Source organism: Sus scrofa, chromosome 12 (assembly GCF_000003025.6).
Source record: "Sus scrofa isolate TJ Tabasco breed Duroc chromosome 12, Sscrofa11.1, whole genome shotgun sequence".
Taxonomy (NCBI): Eukaryota; Metazoa; Chordata; class Mammalia; order Artiodactyla; family Suidae; genus Sus; species Sus scrofa.
In genome coordinates this window covers 52,923,361-52,939,121 of record NC_010454.4, presented here as the reverse complement: position 1 = coordinate 52,939,121, position 15,761 = coordinate 52,923,361, and the positions used below count along the sequence as shown (strand labels likewise).

Here is a 15,761-nt window from a genome sequence, read left to right as displayed (position 1 = left end):
CAGGGATGGGGGGCTGGAGCCTTCCCGGCATCCCCTCATCTGGGCCTCATGCCAGCCAGTGGAATGAATTGAGGCTTTAAACTCTGCCAGGAAAACCTTTCAAAGGGCTTCTTGGGGTAGGGAGGAGGGTTGAGCCTGTGGTGCCCAGCATACCCCCCCACCCCATTCTGTTCCTCAGTGCTGCCAGCTCCCAGGGAGGGGGGCTGGGGGCGAGCTCTCCCCATCACCCACTCTGCCTGAGCCAGTGCTTGGAGGGGTGGCCCGATGGTAAGGACATGGTTCGTCCTTGCCTCCTCCCTGAGGACCGAGAGAGGGGAGTAGGGTCTAAAGGGGCTTCTGGGGCCACTGTCCCCTCAACCTGCCCACCAGGCGTCAAGTGCCTGTGGGAGTCCCTTGGCTTGTTCTGAGGATGCCAGACAGCCATGAAGCAGCCACCAGCCTCCCTGGCCTCAAAACCACCTTTTCTCTTTCTTGCTGGAAATGCCAAATACTCTCCCCGGGAGACCTAGAAGCACCTCTTTCAGAGATCGTTAGCTTCCATCTCTCCCCACCAGCCAGGCCCTTGGCAAACCAGAACACTCAACGTTCATTCCTGTAGACGGGTGACCTCAAAGCTCTCTTTCTGACCAGCATCTGGCACCCTCTACCTCCACATTTCTCTAGTGTGTGTCCATAACTCTGATTTTATTTCGGCCCTACTCCTTCAGAAAGCAGGTCCATTCTGGCTCTGCCCATCTCTTGGTGAGCTGATTGATTACTGGCCTGAGAATGATAGGTCCTGGGTTTTCAGGCCAGCTCTAAGCTGTGTGACCCCCCAAGGAGTCCCTGACCTCTCTGGTCCCACCTGCTCACTTCCTTCCCTCTGGTTGTATCATTCCTCTGATAACCTAGCCAGCACCAACCATTCATTGGCTGGTGCTCTCCTCTGCCCAGGACTGTTCTGTGCTGTGGGGGTGCTGGGGCGGACATGGCTGCTGCCCTCAAGCTCAAAGAGCCCAAGTCCGGAGTTCCCGTCGTGGCGCAGTGGTTACGAATCCGACTAGGAACCATGAGGTTGCGGGTTCGGTCCCTGCCCTTGCTCAGTGGGTTAACGATCCGGCGTTGCCGTGAGCTGTGGTGTAGGTTGCAGACGCGGCTAGGATCCCGCGTTGCTGTGGCTCTGGCGGAGGCCGGTGGCTACAGCTCCGATTCGACCCCTAGCCTGGGAACCTCCATATGCCACGGGAGCGGCCCAAGAAATAGCAACAACAACAACAAAAAGACAAAAAGACAAAGAGCCCAAGTCCTTTGAGACTTGGAATAATTTATTTATTTATTTATTTATTTGGGCCACACCCATGGCACACGGAGGTTCCCAAGCTAGGGGTGGAATCGGAGCGACAGCTGCCAGCCTACACCACAGCCACAGCAACACCAGATCTGAGCTGTGTCTGCAACCCACACCACAGCCCACAACAACCAACACCAGATCCTTAACCCACTCAGCAAGGCCAGGGATCAAACCTGCATCCTCATGGATCCTAGTTGGTTTTGTTACATGCTGAGCCACGAAGGAAACTCCCTGGAATAATTGTTAGAATTAACCTTGATTTTGGGAACACAGGGGTCCTCAGATCTGTGACACCCAGCCAAAGTTGTCCAGTGAGGAAAATGTAAGGCCATACATGCTTTCATTATGAAGAAAGGAAGGAACTTAGTACCAGGATTCTGAAAATTAAAGATATAAATTATTGAAAGAGAAAGCAACCTTGGTTGAGAGATAAAAGTAGGGCATAAAGGAGTTCCCGTCGTGGCTCAGTGGTTAATGAGAAAAAAAACCCAAAAGCCTTACAAACTACAAGCCAAATTAATTTATAAAAATGCAAAGTCTCTAAATAGTATCAGAATGTATGGAAAAATCAAGAGTATTAATACTATAACCAAGTAGAGTTTATTCCAAGAACATAAAGTTGTTTTTCCAGAGAATCTATCAACATCATTCAGTATGTTAACAAATTAAGGAAGAAAATATGATCATGTGAATAGATGCTGCAAAGAATTTGATTAAATTTCAACAGCTATTTATTAAAAAAAAAAAAAAACGTAATTAAACTAGTAACTGGGAGCAGGAGCTCCCATTGTGCCTCAAAGGAAATGAATCCCACCAGTAACCATGAGGTTGCAGGTTTGATCCCTGGCCTCGCTCAGTGGGTTAAGGATCTGGCATAGGTCACAGACTCGAATCTGGCGTTGCCGTGGCTGTGGCGTAGGCTGGCATCTGTAGCTCTGATTCGACCCCTAGCCTGGGAAGTTCCATATGGCATGGGTGCGGCCCTAAAAAAAGAAAAAAAAGACAAAGAAAGTAGTGGGGACTTCCCATTGTGGCTCATCAGGTAAAGAACCTGACATAGTGTCTGTAAGGATGTGGGTTTGAGCCCTGGCCTTGGTCGGTGGGTTAAGGATCTGGCATAGCCTCAAGCTTTGGTGTAGGTCCCAGACGGCTCAGATCCGGTGTTACTGTGGCTGTGGTTTAGGCCAGCACCTGCAGCTCTGATCTGACCCTGGAGTTTCCATATGCCTCAGGTGTGGCCCTAAAAAGAAAAAAAATAATAATAATGGTAAATAAAATAGTAATGGGATCCTGGTATTATCCTAATGTTTAAACACTAAAATAATTCAATTAAAATTAAGAACTATGGAGTTCCATTGTGGCTTAGCAGAAACAAATCCGACTAGTAACCATGAGGTTGTGAGTTCAATCCCGGGCCTCTCTCAGTGGGTTAAGGATCCAGCATTGCTGTGAACTGTGGTGTGGCCCAGCAGCTGTAGCTCGGATTCAAATCCCTATCCTTCAAAAAGACAAAAAGACAACAACAACAACAAATCCCCATTCCTGGAATTCCCGTCGTGGCTCAGCGGTTAACGAACCGACTAGCATTCACGAGGACTCGGGTTCGATTCCTGGCCTTGATCAGTGGGTTACCGATCTAGCATTACCATGAGCTGTGGTGTAGTTTGCAGATGCAGCTTGGATCTGGCGTGGCTGTGGTTGTGGTGCAGGACAGCCCCTATAGCTCCGATTCGACTCCTAGCCTGGGAATTTCCATATGCCACAGGTGTGGCCCTAAAAAGACAAAAAAAAAAAAAAAAAAAAAAAAAAAAATTAATAAGATAGTTGAATGGTAGATAGGAAAAGTTTTTTTTCTCTCCTTGCAAAGCACTGAGAAAAAAAGAATGGAAAGTATTCCAAATCAATAACAAACAGCAATAAAATATTTAGCAAGAAGTTTCATAAGAATCACACAGAAAAAAGTAAAAGACCGTTGAAGTCTCTGTTGTGGTGAAGCGGAAATGAATCCGACTTAAATCCATGAGGATGCGGGTTTGATCCCCGGCCTCACTCAGTGGGTTAAGGATCTGGCATTGCCATGAACTGTGGTGTAGGTCACAGACACGGCTGGGATCCCGAGTTGCTATGGCTATAGCTGTGGTGTAGGGCAGCAGCTGCAGCTCCTATTTGACCCCTAGCCTGGGAACTTCCATATGCTGTGGGTGCAACCATAAAAAGAAAAAAAAAAAGAAAAAAAAAAAAAGTAAAAGAATGGCACAGAACCTATATGAAGAAAACTGTAGAACCTTACTTAAGGACATAAACCAAGCTCCAAACAAAAGAAAAGAGAACACATCCTTAGATGGGAAAACCTAATATCCTAAATAAGATGAATTCTCTTGATATAAAGTCACAAGGCAATTCCAGTTAGAATCCCAAGTTTTGACGGTTTTTGTTTTTGTGAACTGGATATATTTATCATGTATTTATATAGAGAAGAATATGTGCCCAAGAATAGCCAATAGTTGTTTTTTGTTTTTTGGTTTTTTTTAAAAGCATGGCTGAGAGGAATGGGAAATCTGCTTGCCTTGCTAGCAATCAGGAGACATTCTATAAAAGTTCTGCAATCAGGAGTTCCTGCTGTGGCCCAATGGGATTGGCAGCTCCTAGATGCAGGTTCGATTCCCCAGCCCAGCCGTGGGTCACAATTGCAGCTCAGATCTGATTCCCGGCCTGGGGAACTCCATATGCTGTGGGGCAGCCAAGAAAAAAAAAAAAAAAAAAAGTCTTGGACTCAGATCAATATGGCTTGGAATATAAAATCGTAGACAAGCCATGGTCAGCAAGTAGTGAATCCAGAAGTAGATCTCAGCATACAGGAAACTCACTATGCAGCCAAATTCAATTCAATGAAAGTAAATTATGGATTTTTTTTTTTCCGCTGCACCCGAGGCATGTGGGAGTTCCTGGGCCAGGGATCAGTCACAGCTGCAACTTATGCCACAGGCCTTAACCCACTGTGCCAGGCTGAGGTTCTCACCTGTGTCACTGCAGAGACACCACCAGGTCCTTAACCCACTGCACCACAGCAGGAACTCCAAATTATGGATTTTTAAAAAATGAAGATGACACAACTACAAATATAAAATAAAACCAGACTCCTAATTTACACCCACACAGAAAGAAACAAAAATAAACCAAATGAATTAAGGTGAATGTAAAAATTAAAATGGAAGAAAACCCTGCCAAAAAAATTTAGAAAATTAGAGTATACCAGAATTTCTGTTGTGACGCAGCAGAAATGAATCCAAATAGTATATATAAGGATGTAGGTTCAATCCCTGGCCTCACTCAGTGGGTCGGGGATCCAGCGTCGCCATGAGCTGTGGTGTAGGTCACAGATGCAGCTTGGATCCTGCGTTGCTGTGGCTGTGGTGTAGGCCAGCAGCTGTAGGTCCAATTCGACCCCTAGCCTGGGAACTTCCATATGCCGTGGGCAAGGCCCTAAAAAGAAAAAAAAAAAAGAGTATACCTTGCTGACTGGAAACCCACAAACTGCAAAAGAACAGCTAAGCATATTTGACTGTATAAAAAAGAAACCACTTTTTAACAGTAAAAGAAACCACAAACTCAAGAAACAAACAATCAATCGGGGGAAATTTTACAATGCACAGAACAGTTTATCTATAACTGTCAAGGAGTTTGAACAAATTAACAAGGAAAGAACAACCTAATAGAAAAAGTATGATGCAGCCATTTAAAAAAGTGAATTAGATGGAGTACCCTTCGTGGCTCAGTGGTTAACCGACCAGACTAGCATCCATGAGAATGCAATTCGATTCCTGGCCTCACTCAGTGCGTTAAGGATCCAGCATTGCTGTGACTGTGGTGTAGGCCGGCAGATACAGCTTCAATTTGACCCCTAGCCTGGGAACCTCCATATGCTGTGGGTGCGGCCATAAGAAGACAAAAATAAATTAATTAATTAACTAAAGTGAATTAGAGCTCTACCAGGCCAGGTGAAACTGAGTGAACAAAGTGAGATGCACAAAATTGTGTATGATATCCAATTTTGGTATAATAATGACCAAAACCCAGCCATCACTCTGTGCGTGTGTACCATGCATTCATGTTAAAATTGTGTATATACGTATGCATAAGTAATAAAGCTATTTTTTTCAAGGCAGATACTAAGGCCAACTCATTGCAAACAAAAACAGATAATCTCCCAGAAAATAAAAATTAGCTATAATTCTATCCCCATAGCCACAATAAACATTGTTGTATAGACTCACCCATCTTTTTTTTTTATGCTTGTGTGTGTACATTTTTTTAACACATAGAATTGGGATCCTATGGTTCAAACTGTTTTGAGATCTGTTTCTTCTAGTCAATTTTCCTCATCTGTCTCTAATTTGCTGATGCTATTCTCACTCCCATACTGATCCTTTAAGCCTCTAAGACACCTTCCCTGGAAGTTCCATCGTGGCGCAGCGGAAACGACTCCGACTAGGAACCATGACATTGCAGGTTCGATCCCTGGCCTCGCTCAGTGGGTTAGGGATCCAGCATTGCCATGAGCTGTGGTGTAGGTCGCAGACACGACTCAGATCTGGCCTGGCTGTGGTGTAAGTCAGCAGCTATAGCTCCGATCTGACCCCCTAGCCTGGGGACCTCCATAGGCCACAGGTCCAGCCCTAAAAAGACAAAAAGAAAAAGAAACCTTCCCTTCGAAGCCCCCATAGAGAGCAGTGAATTTTGTCCTGGGCAGCTTTCTCCCCTTCCTGGAAGTACCTTTAGGTCTACCTGGTTTTAGAGTTTCTCATGTGCGCCTCCCTTCTCCTGTTAAACTGGCAAGTGCCTTGGGGGCAGGAACTCTGCCTCTTTCATAAGTGTGTCTTCACGGTGCCTAGAATGCACATAGTAGGCTCTTTATGAGTATTGCTGTACAGAGGGACATAGGCTTCTTGCCTCTCTCGTACGGAGCGATCTCAAGACAGTATAGGAGATGGAGTGATCTAAGAGGCAGATGCTTGGACACTGGATGGAAGAGGTCAAAGCTGGGGAGCAGCCCCCCCAAGGACTGCGTAACCCCCGGGTTCCCCAAATCCACCGTCTACTCCCTTCCCAGGGCTCTTCCAAAGGCTCGGAAAGGAACGACCCACACGCAGGACTTCGTGTATGATATATATTTATATATATAATCGCTCTCATTTTATTGTACTTTATCCTCTTTTTACAGTAGATCTGACACAGGCATTAAATAACTGCAGAGAGAGACCACTGGGGTGAGGGGAGTGCAGGAAAACACTGGGACCCAGAGGGAAGAGACTCAAGATCCAGCGAGAGAACAAGAGGCAAGGGTCCCACTGCGGGTGGGGTGTGGAAGCTGCAGCATCAAAAAAGCAAAGGGAAGGTAGAGGGGAGCCAGTGGAGGCGCGGGGGAAGCACGAGTTAAAATGCCACTGTGACTCAAGCGCACCAGAGGTCCCTCATTTAACATTCTAGGGCACTATGGGGTTGTTTCAGAAGGCAAAGGGGTCTGAAGGAGACGGGAGCCAAGAAATTCAGAGCCTTAGACTGAGGAGGTGTTTGCCATTTTCAGGCTGGCATGCGGAGGCAAGGGAAGGAGTTAGCGCTTCGTTGATAACTTGCTAAGAGAAGCCAGAGAGAGGACGGTGGGGGCAGGTCTGGGCCCAGGGGAAGGAGGTGGAATCGGCCCATAGCCGGCTGACGTTTCCAAGGTGGCCACTGGGGACCCAGCCAAAGTGGCTGCTCCTCCCCCAGGGCGCCTGGGAAGTGGAACTTGAAAGATATTCTGGGAAAGCCAATAGGGGGAAGGGAGCCATCAGCCAAAACAAAGTAGATATTCAGCCTAGGTCAACCCCGGCCCTCTGAGGAGTGCCTGGTTGGGTGAGAGGAGGGTCCAGGAAGAGAATTTTCAAGAACCAACATGGAACGTCTTCAGACCCTCATTCCCAGAATGGGGTTAGAAGCTGGAGAGGAAAGAGGCAAAAGGCCACAGGGCCACCTTGTCCTCAATTACAAACGACCCCCTTTCAGTGCAGGGAAGGGGGATGCAGACCTGGGGAAAGACCCGCCACAGGAGCCAACGGAGTCAGAAGCCACCAAGACAGCGACTGTGGTAGACAAGGCCGAGGGTGTGGGAGACAAGACGCTGATGGTGGCAGAGCTTGCATGGAAGGGTGGAGCGCCACATCCGTGACCATTTTGCAAGGTACAGAAATATCAAATCGCCCTCCTGCGCACCTGGAACTACTTGGTGAGGGTGTGTGTAGATCAACTACATTTCAATGAGCATCAGCAACAAAAGAATGACGGGCCGCGTTGGGGTCTAGATGCTAAGGGCTGAAATGAGCCCTGAGTGTTTGCAGGTGGGTGAATGAGCCTGGGGCTGGGCGGTGAGTGGGTGGGCATTCTCTATGGCTCTCAGGGGAAAGGCGGGCAGGACCCGTGGGGCAGCTCTGAGGACATCCCACGCACAGCCCCACCAGCACTCAAAGGCTCCTGACTCCTGTGACCGTCTTGGGGGCCCCATCTCCCCGTCTCCGACTGAGCTCGGGTGGGAGGAAGATGGACACCAATGGGTGTGGCCAGGGACTCGCCAGGGACTGGAGGTCAGGCTGGGTTCGGAAGCAAAGGAAAAAAGAGCAGGCGGCTCAGACAAGCCATAGCTCTGTTATAAAAAATACCTTTGGGGTGGGTGAGGGAGGGGTTCAGGCAAGGTCAGGGATATTCCAGAAGCATCCATAGGAAAGAGGTGGGGGCGGAAGGAAAGAGCCTCAGGTTTTGTTGATGCGGAGTTTGAAGGCCACGCGCCCGGCGAACTTGTCGCGCTCGTCGTCCGTGGCGATGTTGGCGGCGTTGATGCGACACTCCACGTTCACCTCCACGTTGGGGGTCACATTCAGGAACTTCACGGCCACCAGGGGCTGCGTGTAGTTCACCTGGGCCAGAGGAGGAGAGCGAGGGTCCAGGCCTGCGGCCACTCGGCCTCCTCCTCCCCGGGGCCCCGGGGCCCTGCAGGAGCCACCACCCGGCCTCCGGCGGGACTTACGTGGAACTTCTTGCCGTAGTAAGGGAAGTACATGAGATCGATGTTGCCGTTCGCAGGGAACATGACGAAGCTGCCGAGGTTCTCGGCATCTTCATCTCGCTGTGGGGGCGCAGGAGGATGGGGAGCGCCTATTAGGAATGGCAGGAGCTCGGACGCTCACCGCATTTCCCTCTGTTCTTCCTTCACCCCCAGTTATTGCGCCTCAAAGCCGTTTCCCTTGAGCCGGGAGGCGGGTGCCTTTGCGCGTGCGCAGGAGGGGGTGTCCTGTTTCTGCCATCAGACAGGGGCGTCCCCAAGGATGCTAACGAGCCTGAAGCCTCCTACTGCCCTCCCACCTCAAATTCTTACCCCGTCTCGGGAATCGGTTTCTGGAGCGGAGCCAAGAGAGAACAGACAAATGAGTAAAGGGCTCAGCAGGAAGCGGAGGGGGATGAGTAAAGAGGGGCGGGACGTCCCTAAAGAGGACAGAGGTGAGGGGAGCAGGGTGACAGGGATAACTTAGTGATAGCAGGTGGTGCTTACAGATCAGCAGCTATCAGACACCTAAAGAGAACGGGGCGGGGGGGGGCAGGAAAGATATGGGTTGGAGAGCAGAAGTCATGGTCAAGGAACAGAGAAGGTTAGGGGAAGAAGCTAGATGCCGGGACATCATGGGTGGAGTTAGGAAGGGAGTGTCTAGCCACACCAAAGAGCAGGCTTCAGCATCCTAGAGAGAAGCAAGGGATGGGAGCTCCTTGGAGTTTGAGCCCTACTGGAGCCCACTCTTACCCCCTTGTCCCTAGATTGACGGGGCCTCTGGGAGCAAAGAAGATAGGAAGAGATGAGTGAATGACAGGGGAACCATGAAGGACAAACAGGTGGACAGATGGACAAGACCCAACAGACTCACCTTCCCCACACAGGTAACATTCATGCTCTGGTTTGCTCCTGCGTAGAAGTTGATGACCTGGAATGAGGAGGGAGAGTAGTGAGGATTAGAGAAAGAAGTTGGTAAAGACAGAAGTATCCTGGGAGTTCCCGTCGTGGCGCAGCGGAAACGAATCTGACTAGGAACGATGAGGTTGCAGGTTCAATCCCTGGCTTCGCTCAGTGGGTTAAGGCTCCAGCATGCTGTGAGCTGTGGTGTAGGTCGTAGATGTGGTTCAGATCTGGCATTGCTGTGACTGTGGTGTTGGCTGGCAATATTTTAATAAATAAATTAAAAAAATAAAAGGCACAAGCATCCAGCCTTCCAGCAACAATCTCGGCCTCGAGTGACCCCATTTCCCTTGTTCTCTTAGCCACTCAAACATCTAAAAAGCCCAAGAGCCCCAGTGAAAGAAAGCAACTGCCAGCACATGGTACAGCCCCAGGTCCCTCCTCCGTTCTCCCTGGGGACTCAAGTCACGGGTACCCGGTTCATCTTGATGAAGACACAGGGCTGTCCCGTACTGTAACCATAGTGGGTGGAATCCCCGATGCCGGAGCAGTTGCCCAGCTGGGTCCGGTTGAACTGACAGGCACGTTTCGGGTAGTTGAGGACTCCGTTATCTGGCTGTTCATAGTAACGCCCAGGGCGGCAGACATCATTCTTTTGGGCTTGGATGGAGTCATTGTAAGCTAAGGAGGTGGGGGGAGAGTAACAGGCCTGAGGTTCTGCTCCCAGAGTCCCCAATCCCCCGCCTGGGGTCCTGCAGAGCCACGTCACCAACCCCACACTCACGCTCTAAGAACTTGTTGAGCTTCTGAACATGCTGGTCCCAGCTTTCAGTGTCACTGACGTTGACGATGACATCAAGGTTCTCAGTCTTAGGACGAATCATCAGGCCTAGCCAACAAAGGCAAGGATGAGGGATGTATTAAGTCAGGGGACCACACACAGAGGGAAGAAGATAGACATGGGGAGCACCAGGGTGCCAGAGAGGGGTGAAGATCTCCGACCATCTTCACGGGAGGAAGATCCCCTGTGAACATCTGTCACCTCCCCGGATCACGTAGCTCTCAGCTATGGGAAATAGGAAGGCAGACTTCAAGAGGAACTTCCGGAGTTGCCCTCGTGGTTCAGTGGTTAACAAATCTGACTAGGAACCATGAGGTTGCGGGTTCGATCCCTGGCCTCGCTCAGTGGGTTAAGGATCCGGCATTGCCGTGAGCTATGGTGTAGGCCGCAGATGCGGCTTGGATCTGGCATTGCTATGGCTCTGGTGAAGGCTGGCGGCTACAGCTCCAATTAGATCCCCTAGCCTGGGAACCTCCATATGCCGCGGGAGCAGCCCTAGAAAATTAAAAAAAAAAAAAAAAAAAGAGGAACTTCCCAGTGCATAGTGACTGGATCATCAGAACCAAACCTCTGAGAAGAACTGTGAGTTCTTGGCGTTCTTGGCCTCCTGGAGGCTTGGGGGCACAAGAGCAGTTAGAGTGGCTGGTGGGGGAGCCTCATCACTCACCTGGTGTGGCCAGCCGGTCCTGGTACTTAGGGGTGTGGTCAGAGACAGTCTGCAGCATCACCCACATGGTGAGGTGAACATGGCGGTGAGGAAGCCATAGAAGACGAGGTAGAAGAGGAGGATGAAGGCTACGGAGGAGGAGACAGGGGCAGTGGGTCTCCCTGGAGGACCTCGCCTACCCTCCCGCACCCCTCTCCCACTCAGAGGTTCTGCACAGGGACAGACCACAGAGCCTCGGGGATATCTTAGGACCTTGCCCTGGGAGCAAAAGGAGACGAGCTGGAAAAAGGCAGTTATGTCTGGCTTCCAGCCAGGACTCTCCTTCCCTCCTGGGTCTGAGTGAGCCCAACTTTGTGAAGGCCACAAGAGACCTAAACTTTCATGGCTGGCCCAACCCCTGGAATAGATAGGCCGAAGTCATTTTGCCTCAAATTAGCATTCCCAACCTCTCAACCTTCATGGCCCTGAAAAGGCCCAACATCTCCCCCGACTGCACTGCTACGCATGCTTGAAGCTCTCCAGCACAATGACTTTTCAAGCTGGCACTGGCCCTGAGTCGGAACCAAGCGCTCATCCCATCCCTCAGGGCGCGGACCCTCCCACTCAAATAGCAAAATCTTTTCTTTCTCGGAGGCCAGCAAAAGCCAAACCTTGAATGAGGCTCCTGGCAAGCTACAAAGTCTCTCAGAAACAGCAGTCCAGAACCTTCAACAGCCACCCCACCCCCAACACACACAGCACCCCGGCACACGCAGGAGTAAAAGTCGATCTCCCACAGCCTTCCAGGCGAAGAGCTGGTCCTTGGTGGATCTGACATGTCCCTCTGTCACTCCTCGGCCTAGTAGCCTGCTGATTCCGCCACCCCAGACCCCCCAGTCCTTCCATCTCAGAAGACACTTCACCCACCATGCTGCCTCCGAGTCTCCCAAGCACTCATGGACCCCTCCAATCCCAGGGGCTGGACTTCAAGTTTCCTGGGGCAAGGACTGCATCACACCCACCTCCTCCTAGGTGCGTGGGCTAATGGGGACAGGGTTCAATCAGTACAGATGAACTGTAAATTGTGTCACAGAATGCCCCCTGTGCTCCGACTTCCCAGCTAGAAAATCCCTTTTGGAAGAATTCACCCCTCACTGGCACCTGTGCCCAACACCAGCCCCTCAGCCAGACAACTCCTTCCACACCTCCCGAGGCCCGCCACGGTACGGATGGAGAAGACGGCAAGCCACCCCAAGCCCATGGATATGCTGGGCCGGATGATGTACACATCTCACCACTAGTGACCGCTCCCTCTGCCTGTGACATCTGAGCTGAACAACCAGCCTGGAAAACCTTACAAGTGTCACCCCTGCCCGACAGCCCCCCGACCCACAAAGCAGCCACAGAAAGCTCCAAACCCCCCAGCAGTAGGATACAGACAACTTCCGCTGGGAAGAACCCCCTCCAACACACCCCCCACCTCTCCAAGACCCGCCCCCTCATGAATGTTCCCAGGGTCCAAGGGGTGGGCACAAGCTAAAAATAGACAGGCCTGGCTCGCTGGCGAGAGCCAGAGGGAGGGAAGGGGCGCTCTGCTGGGGAAGGGGGGCGACCGTGTGCAGCTGACCGGCCCCGACAGGGAGCGAGAGCGCCGCAGCGCGGACACGCGCGCAGAGCCCGCGACCCCCTGCGAGAGGGGGCTCCGCGGGGGGCGGGAAGGCGGCAATGACCTACTTTCTCCGCCTCCGCAGCGGCCAGCCGGGGAGATTAGACCAGCGATTCGGCCCCCTCCCAGCCCAGAGCCCGGCAGGGGGGGCCGGACGCAGGGGACCCGGGAAGGGAGCTGGGGCTGCGCTGGCGGGACCTTGTGCCCCCGGGGCGTCGCCCTGCGGGCCCCCCGCCCCTCACGCGGCGGGTCCCCGTACCCCAGCTGGTCCCGGTGCGGCCCATGAACTGATGCGTCCTCGGGTTCCACACGAACTCCTTCCACTCCTCAACCACCTGCCCGCAGCTCTTCTTCTCTTTCTGGATGACCATCTTGACGGCGGGGGGCGAGTCCCGCGCAGGGCGGGGGCTGCGGAGAAGCCCGGGTGCGGCGCGTTGAAGCCCCCCCACACGCACCAGAACGCGCGGGGAGCAAAGACAGCAGAGACGAGGGAGACCCCCCTCAGATGTGCAGCTGCTGCAAATTCCGGGGTGCAGGGCCACGCGCCGCGGGGTGCTGGCCGCGCAGCGTAGGATGTGCAGATCCTAGGGCCCCTGACTGCGATGAAAAGCGGGGTTGTCCGAGCAGGGAAGGATAAAAAGGGGAAGGGGTGCGAACGCAGCTTTAACCCTCAAACCTCCCAGAAGCAAAATGAAAAGGGATGCAAAAATAGACGGCTGCAAAACCCGAGCGAAGCGCAGGAAAGATCGGGGTGCGAGGAGGGAGGGAGAGGTGGGGGAGGGGGCCGCCCCGAAATCCGAGATGCAAAGAAGCTGTAGAGAGGGGTCGGGTGACCGCTCAAGGCTCTTCTGCCGAGCGGAGACCGCCACACCAGCGGTGGCTTGGCGGGGGTGTTGGGGTGGGGACACGCAGTTGTGGGGACAGGCGGGGACGGGGGTCCCCCGGGCGGAGGCTCCGCTCTTCAGCAGTGCGGGGCCGGCAGGCGCCGCGCGCAGTCTTTATACTCGGTGGCTCCGGGGGTGCCCGCCCCCTTCCCACCCCCAGGAGCCCCGCCTCCTCGCGCTGGCCCGGGCGACCTCATGCATATGCAAATTTGGGGGGAGGATTGGGCCCGCCTCCTGACGCCTCTTCAGGACCTGGAGATCTCTCCCCTACCCCCACCCCAGGTACTGGACGGGATCTGGGTGAGTGGAAAGGCTGGAGGGCGTGTCCTGGCGGCGCAAAGGGAAAGATAACCCTAGAGAGACACAGAGACCCGAAAGCAGATACGTACTGAGACGGGGGCCACAGTCTGGGAGTTAGAAAGAGACTTACGATTCAGGAGACAGGGCAGAATGTACGACGAATAGAGTCAGAGACCAAGAAAAACAGATCCAAGAGGCCATCGGGGTGCTGCTCCAGCCAGGATGGAAGCGAGAACAGGCCACAAAGAGACAGAGCCACCACAGGAGGGAAATTCCCCTAACACCTCCTTCAGTCCCACAGCCCCTTCTCCCACCACCCTATACCACAGCCACAGCAACGCGGGATCCAAGCCGCATCTGCAACCTAGACCACAGCTCAGACCACAGCTCACAGCAATGCCGGATCCTTAACCCATTGAGAGGCCAGGGTTCAAACCCGCGTCCTCATGGATGCTAGTCAGATGCGTTTCCGCTGAGCCACGACGGGAACTCCCCTGGGTCAACAGGAATTTCTCCAGCACCTGCTAAAGACCTTGTGCAACCCAAAGCTGGGGAGGAAAAGTCACAGTTCTGAGAGGGCTCCAGAGACCCACAGTCTACAAATGGGGTACTAGGGCCCCCAAAGACCTCCTGTTAGGAATCATCGTCTATGTCTTTTCATCTGCGAATCTTGCCACTTTTCCTTGGAGAGGGTTTTCTTCTTTCAACTCTCACCCTAAATCTTTGGCTCTATTCCTCAACAATTACCAACCCTATCACCCCCTCCCCTTCAAACTCTTTCCCTCCAGTCCGGGGCAGGCCTCATGGACTTGGGATCTGCTTGCGCAAACAGGGCCCATGCTCTGAATGGCTTTGTGCTTGGTTTAGTGCTCTGTAGCCACCATCTTGAATTTAATAATTTTATCTTGGAACTTGTGCTTTGTAAGGGAAGTCCCATGGGACAATGAAGCATATATGTGTGTGAGCAGAGGAGATGCGCCTAACATGCCATTTGTGACGCTCCATGAGCACGGAGCTCTGGTGGACCCACCATGCCTGGGAATCTGGTGAGACTCTGAATACAAGGTAAGCGTGTTATATCTACACTGGAATAGTAGGGGTGCTGACAGCTGACAGCCCACACTTTCCCTTTGAACAGATTTTTTTTTTTTTTCTTTTTAGGGCGGCACCTGTGGCCTATTATGGAAATTATCAGGCTAGGGGTTGAATTGGAGCTGCAGCCGCCAGCCTACTACTACAGGCAGAGCAACGCTGGATCCTTAGCCCACTGAGTGAGGCCAGGGATTGAATCCCCATCCTCATGGATACAAGTTGGGTTCGTTTCCACCTAGCCACAGTGGGAACTCCTGAAACAGCTTGCTTTAAACATCTGATCTGAGAGGTAGGCAGGAGCCAAATCATACAGGGCCTTGTAGGGCAAAGGGGAGTTGTCGAGGTTTTAATCCAGCTATCACAGAAGCAATTCAAGGTTTTTTTTTTTTTTTTTTTTTTTTTTTTTTTTTGTTGTTGTTGTTGCTATTTCTTGGGCCGCTCCCGCGGCATATGGAGGTTCCCAGGCTAGGGGTCGAATTGGAGCTGTAGCCACCGGCCTACACCAGAGCCACAGCAACGCGGGATCCGAGCCGCGTCTGCAACCTACACCACAGCTCACGGCAACGCCGGATCGTTAACCCACTGAGCAAGGGCAGGGACCGAACCCGCAACCTCATGGTTCCTAGTCGGATTCGTTAACCACTGCGCCACGACGGGAACTCCCAATTCAAGGTTTTTAAGCAGGGAAGTGTCAGGATTGAGTGTAATGAAAATCACCGTGGCTGCTGTGAGAGCAGACCCCGGGAATCAAGGAGACCAGGGAGGAGGACTTGACAACGTCAAGGAGATACGGATGGCTTGCCCCAGGGTAGCATCTTTACGGATGGAGACAAGAGGATGCGTCCAGGATCTGCTTAGGAAGTAGAGTGATGAGCAATGGAGAGGAATCGAGGCTAGTGCCTGGGGTTTTGTCTTGAGCGACTCTTTCCAGCTAGAGTTACAAACTTTCAGAGCAGGCCTTTGTCTTAGACTTTGCATAGCTCCTCTACCCCCAAGCAACCCACTGAGCTACCGGCTGCTGACCTGG

The 15,761-nt window shown here is 52.2% G+C and overlaps 1 protein-coding gene across 1 annotated transcript; it reads right to left on the bottom strand.

Annotated features, from left to right (window-relative positions):
• On the bottom strand, positions 6,484 to 13,425 carry ATP1B2 (ATPase Na+/K+ transporting subunit beta 2). The gene is given in 8 exon segments (XM_003131945.5): positions 6,484 to 8,277; positions 8,388 to 8,486; positions 9,277 to 9,333; positions 9,781 to 9,986; positions 10,090 to 10,194; positions 10,814 to 10,885; positions 10,888 to 10,941; positions 12,718 to 13,425. Coding segments are annotated over 8 exon segments (870 nt in total). The 5' UTR covers positions 12,830 to 13,425; the 3' UTR covers positions 6,484 to 8,112.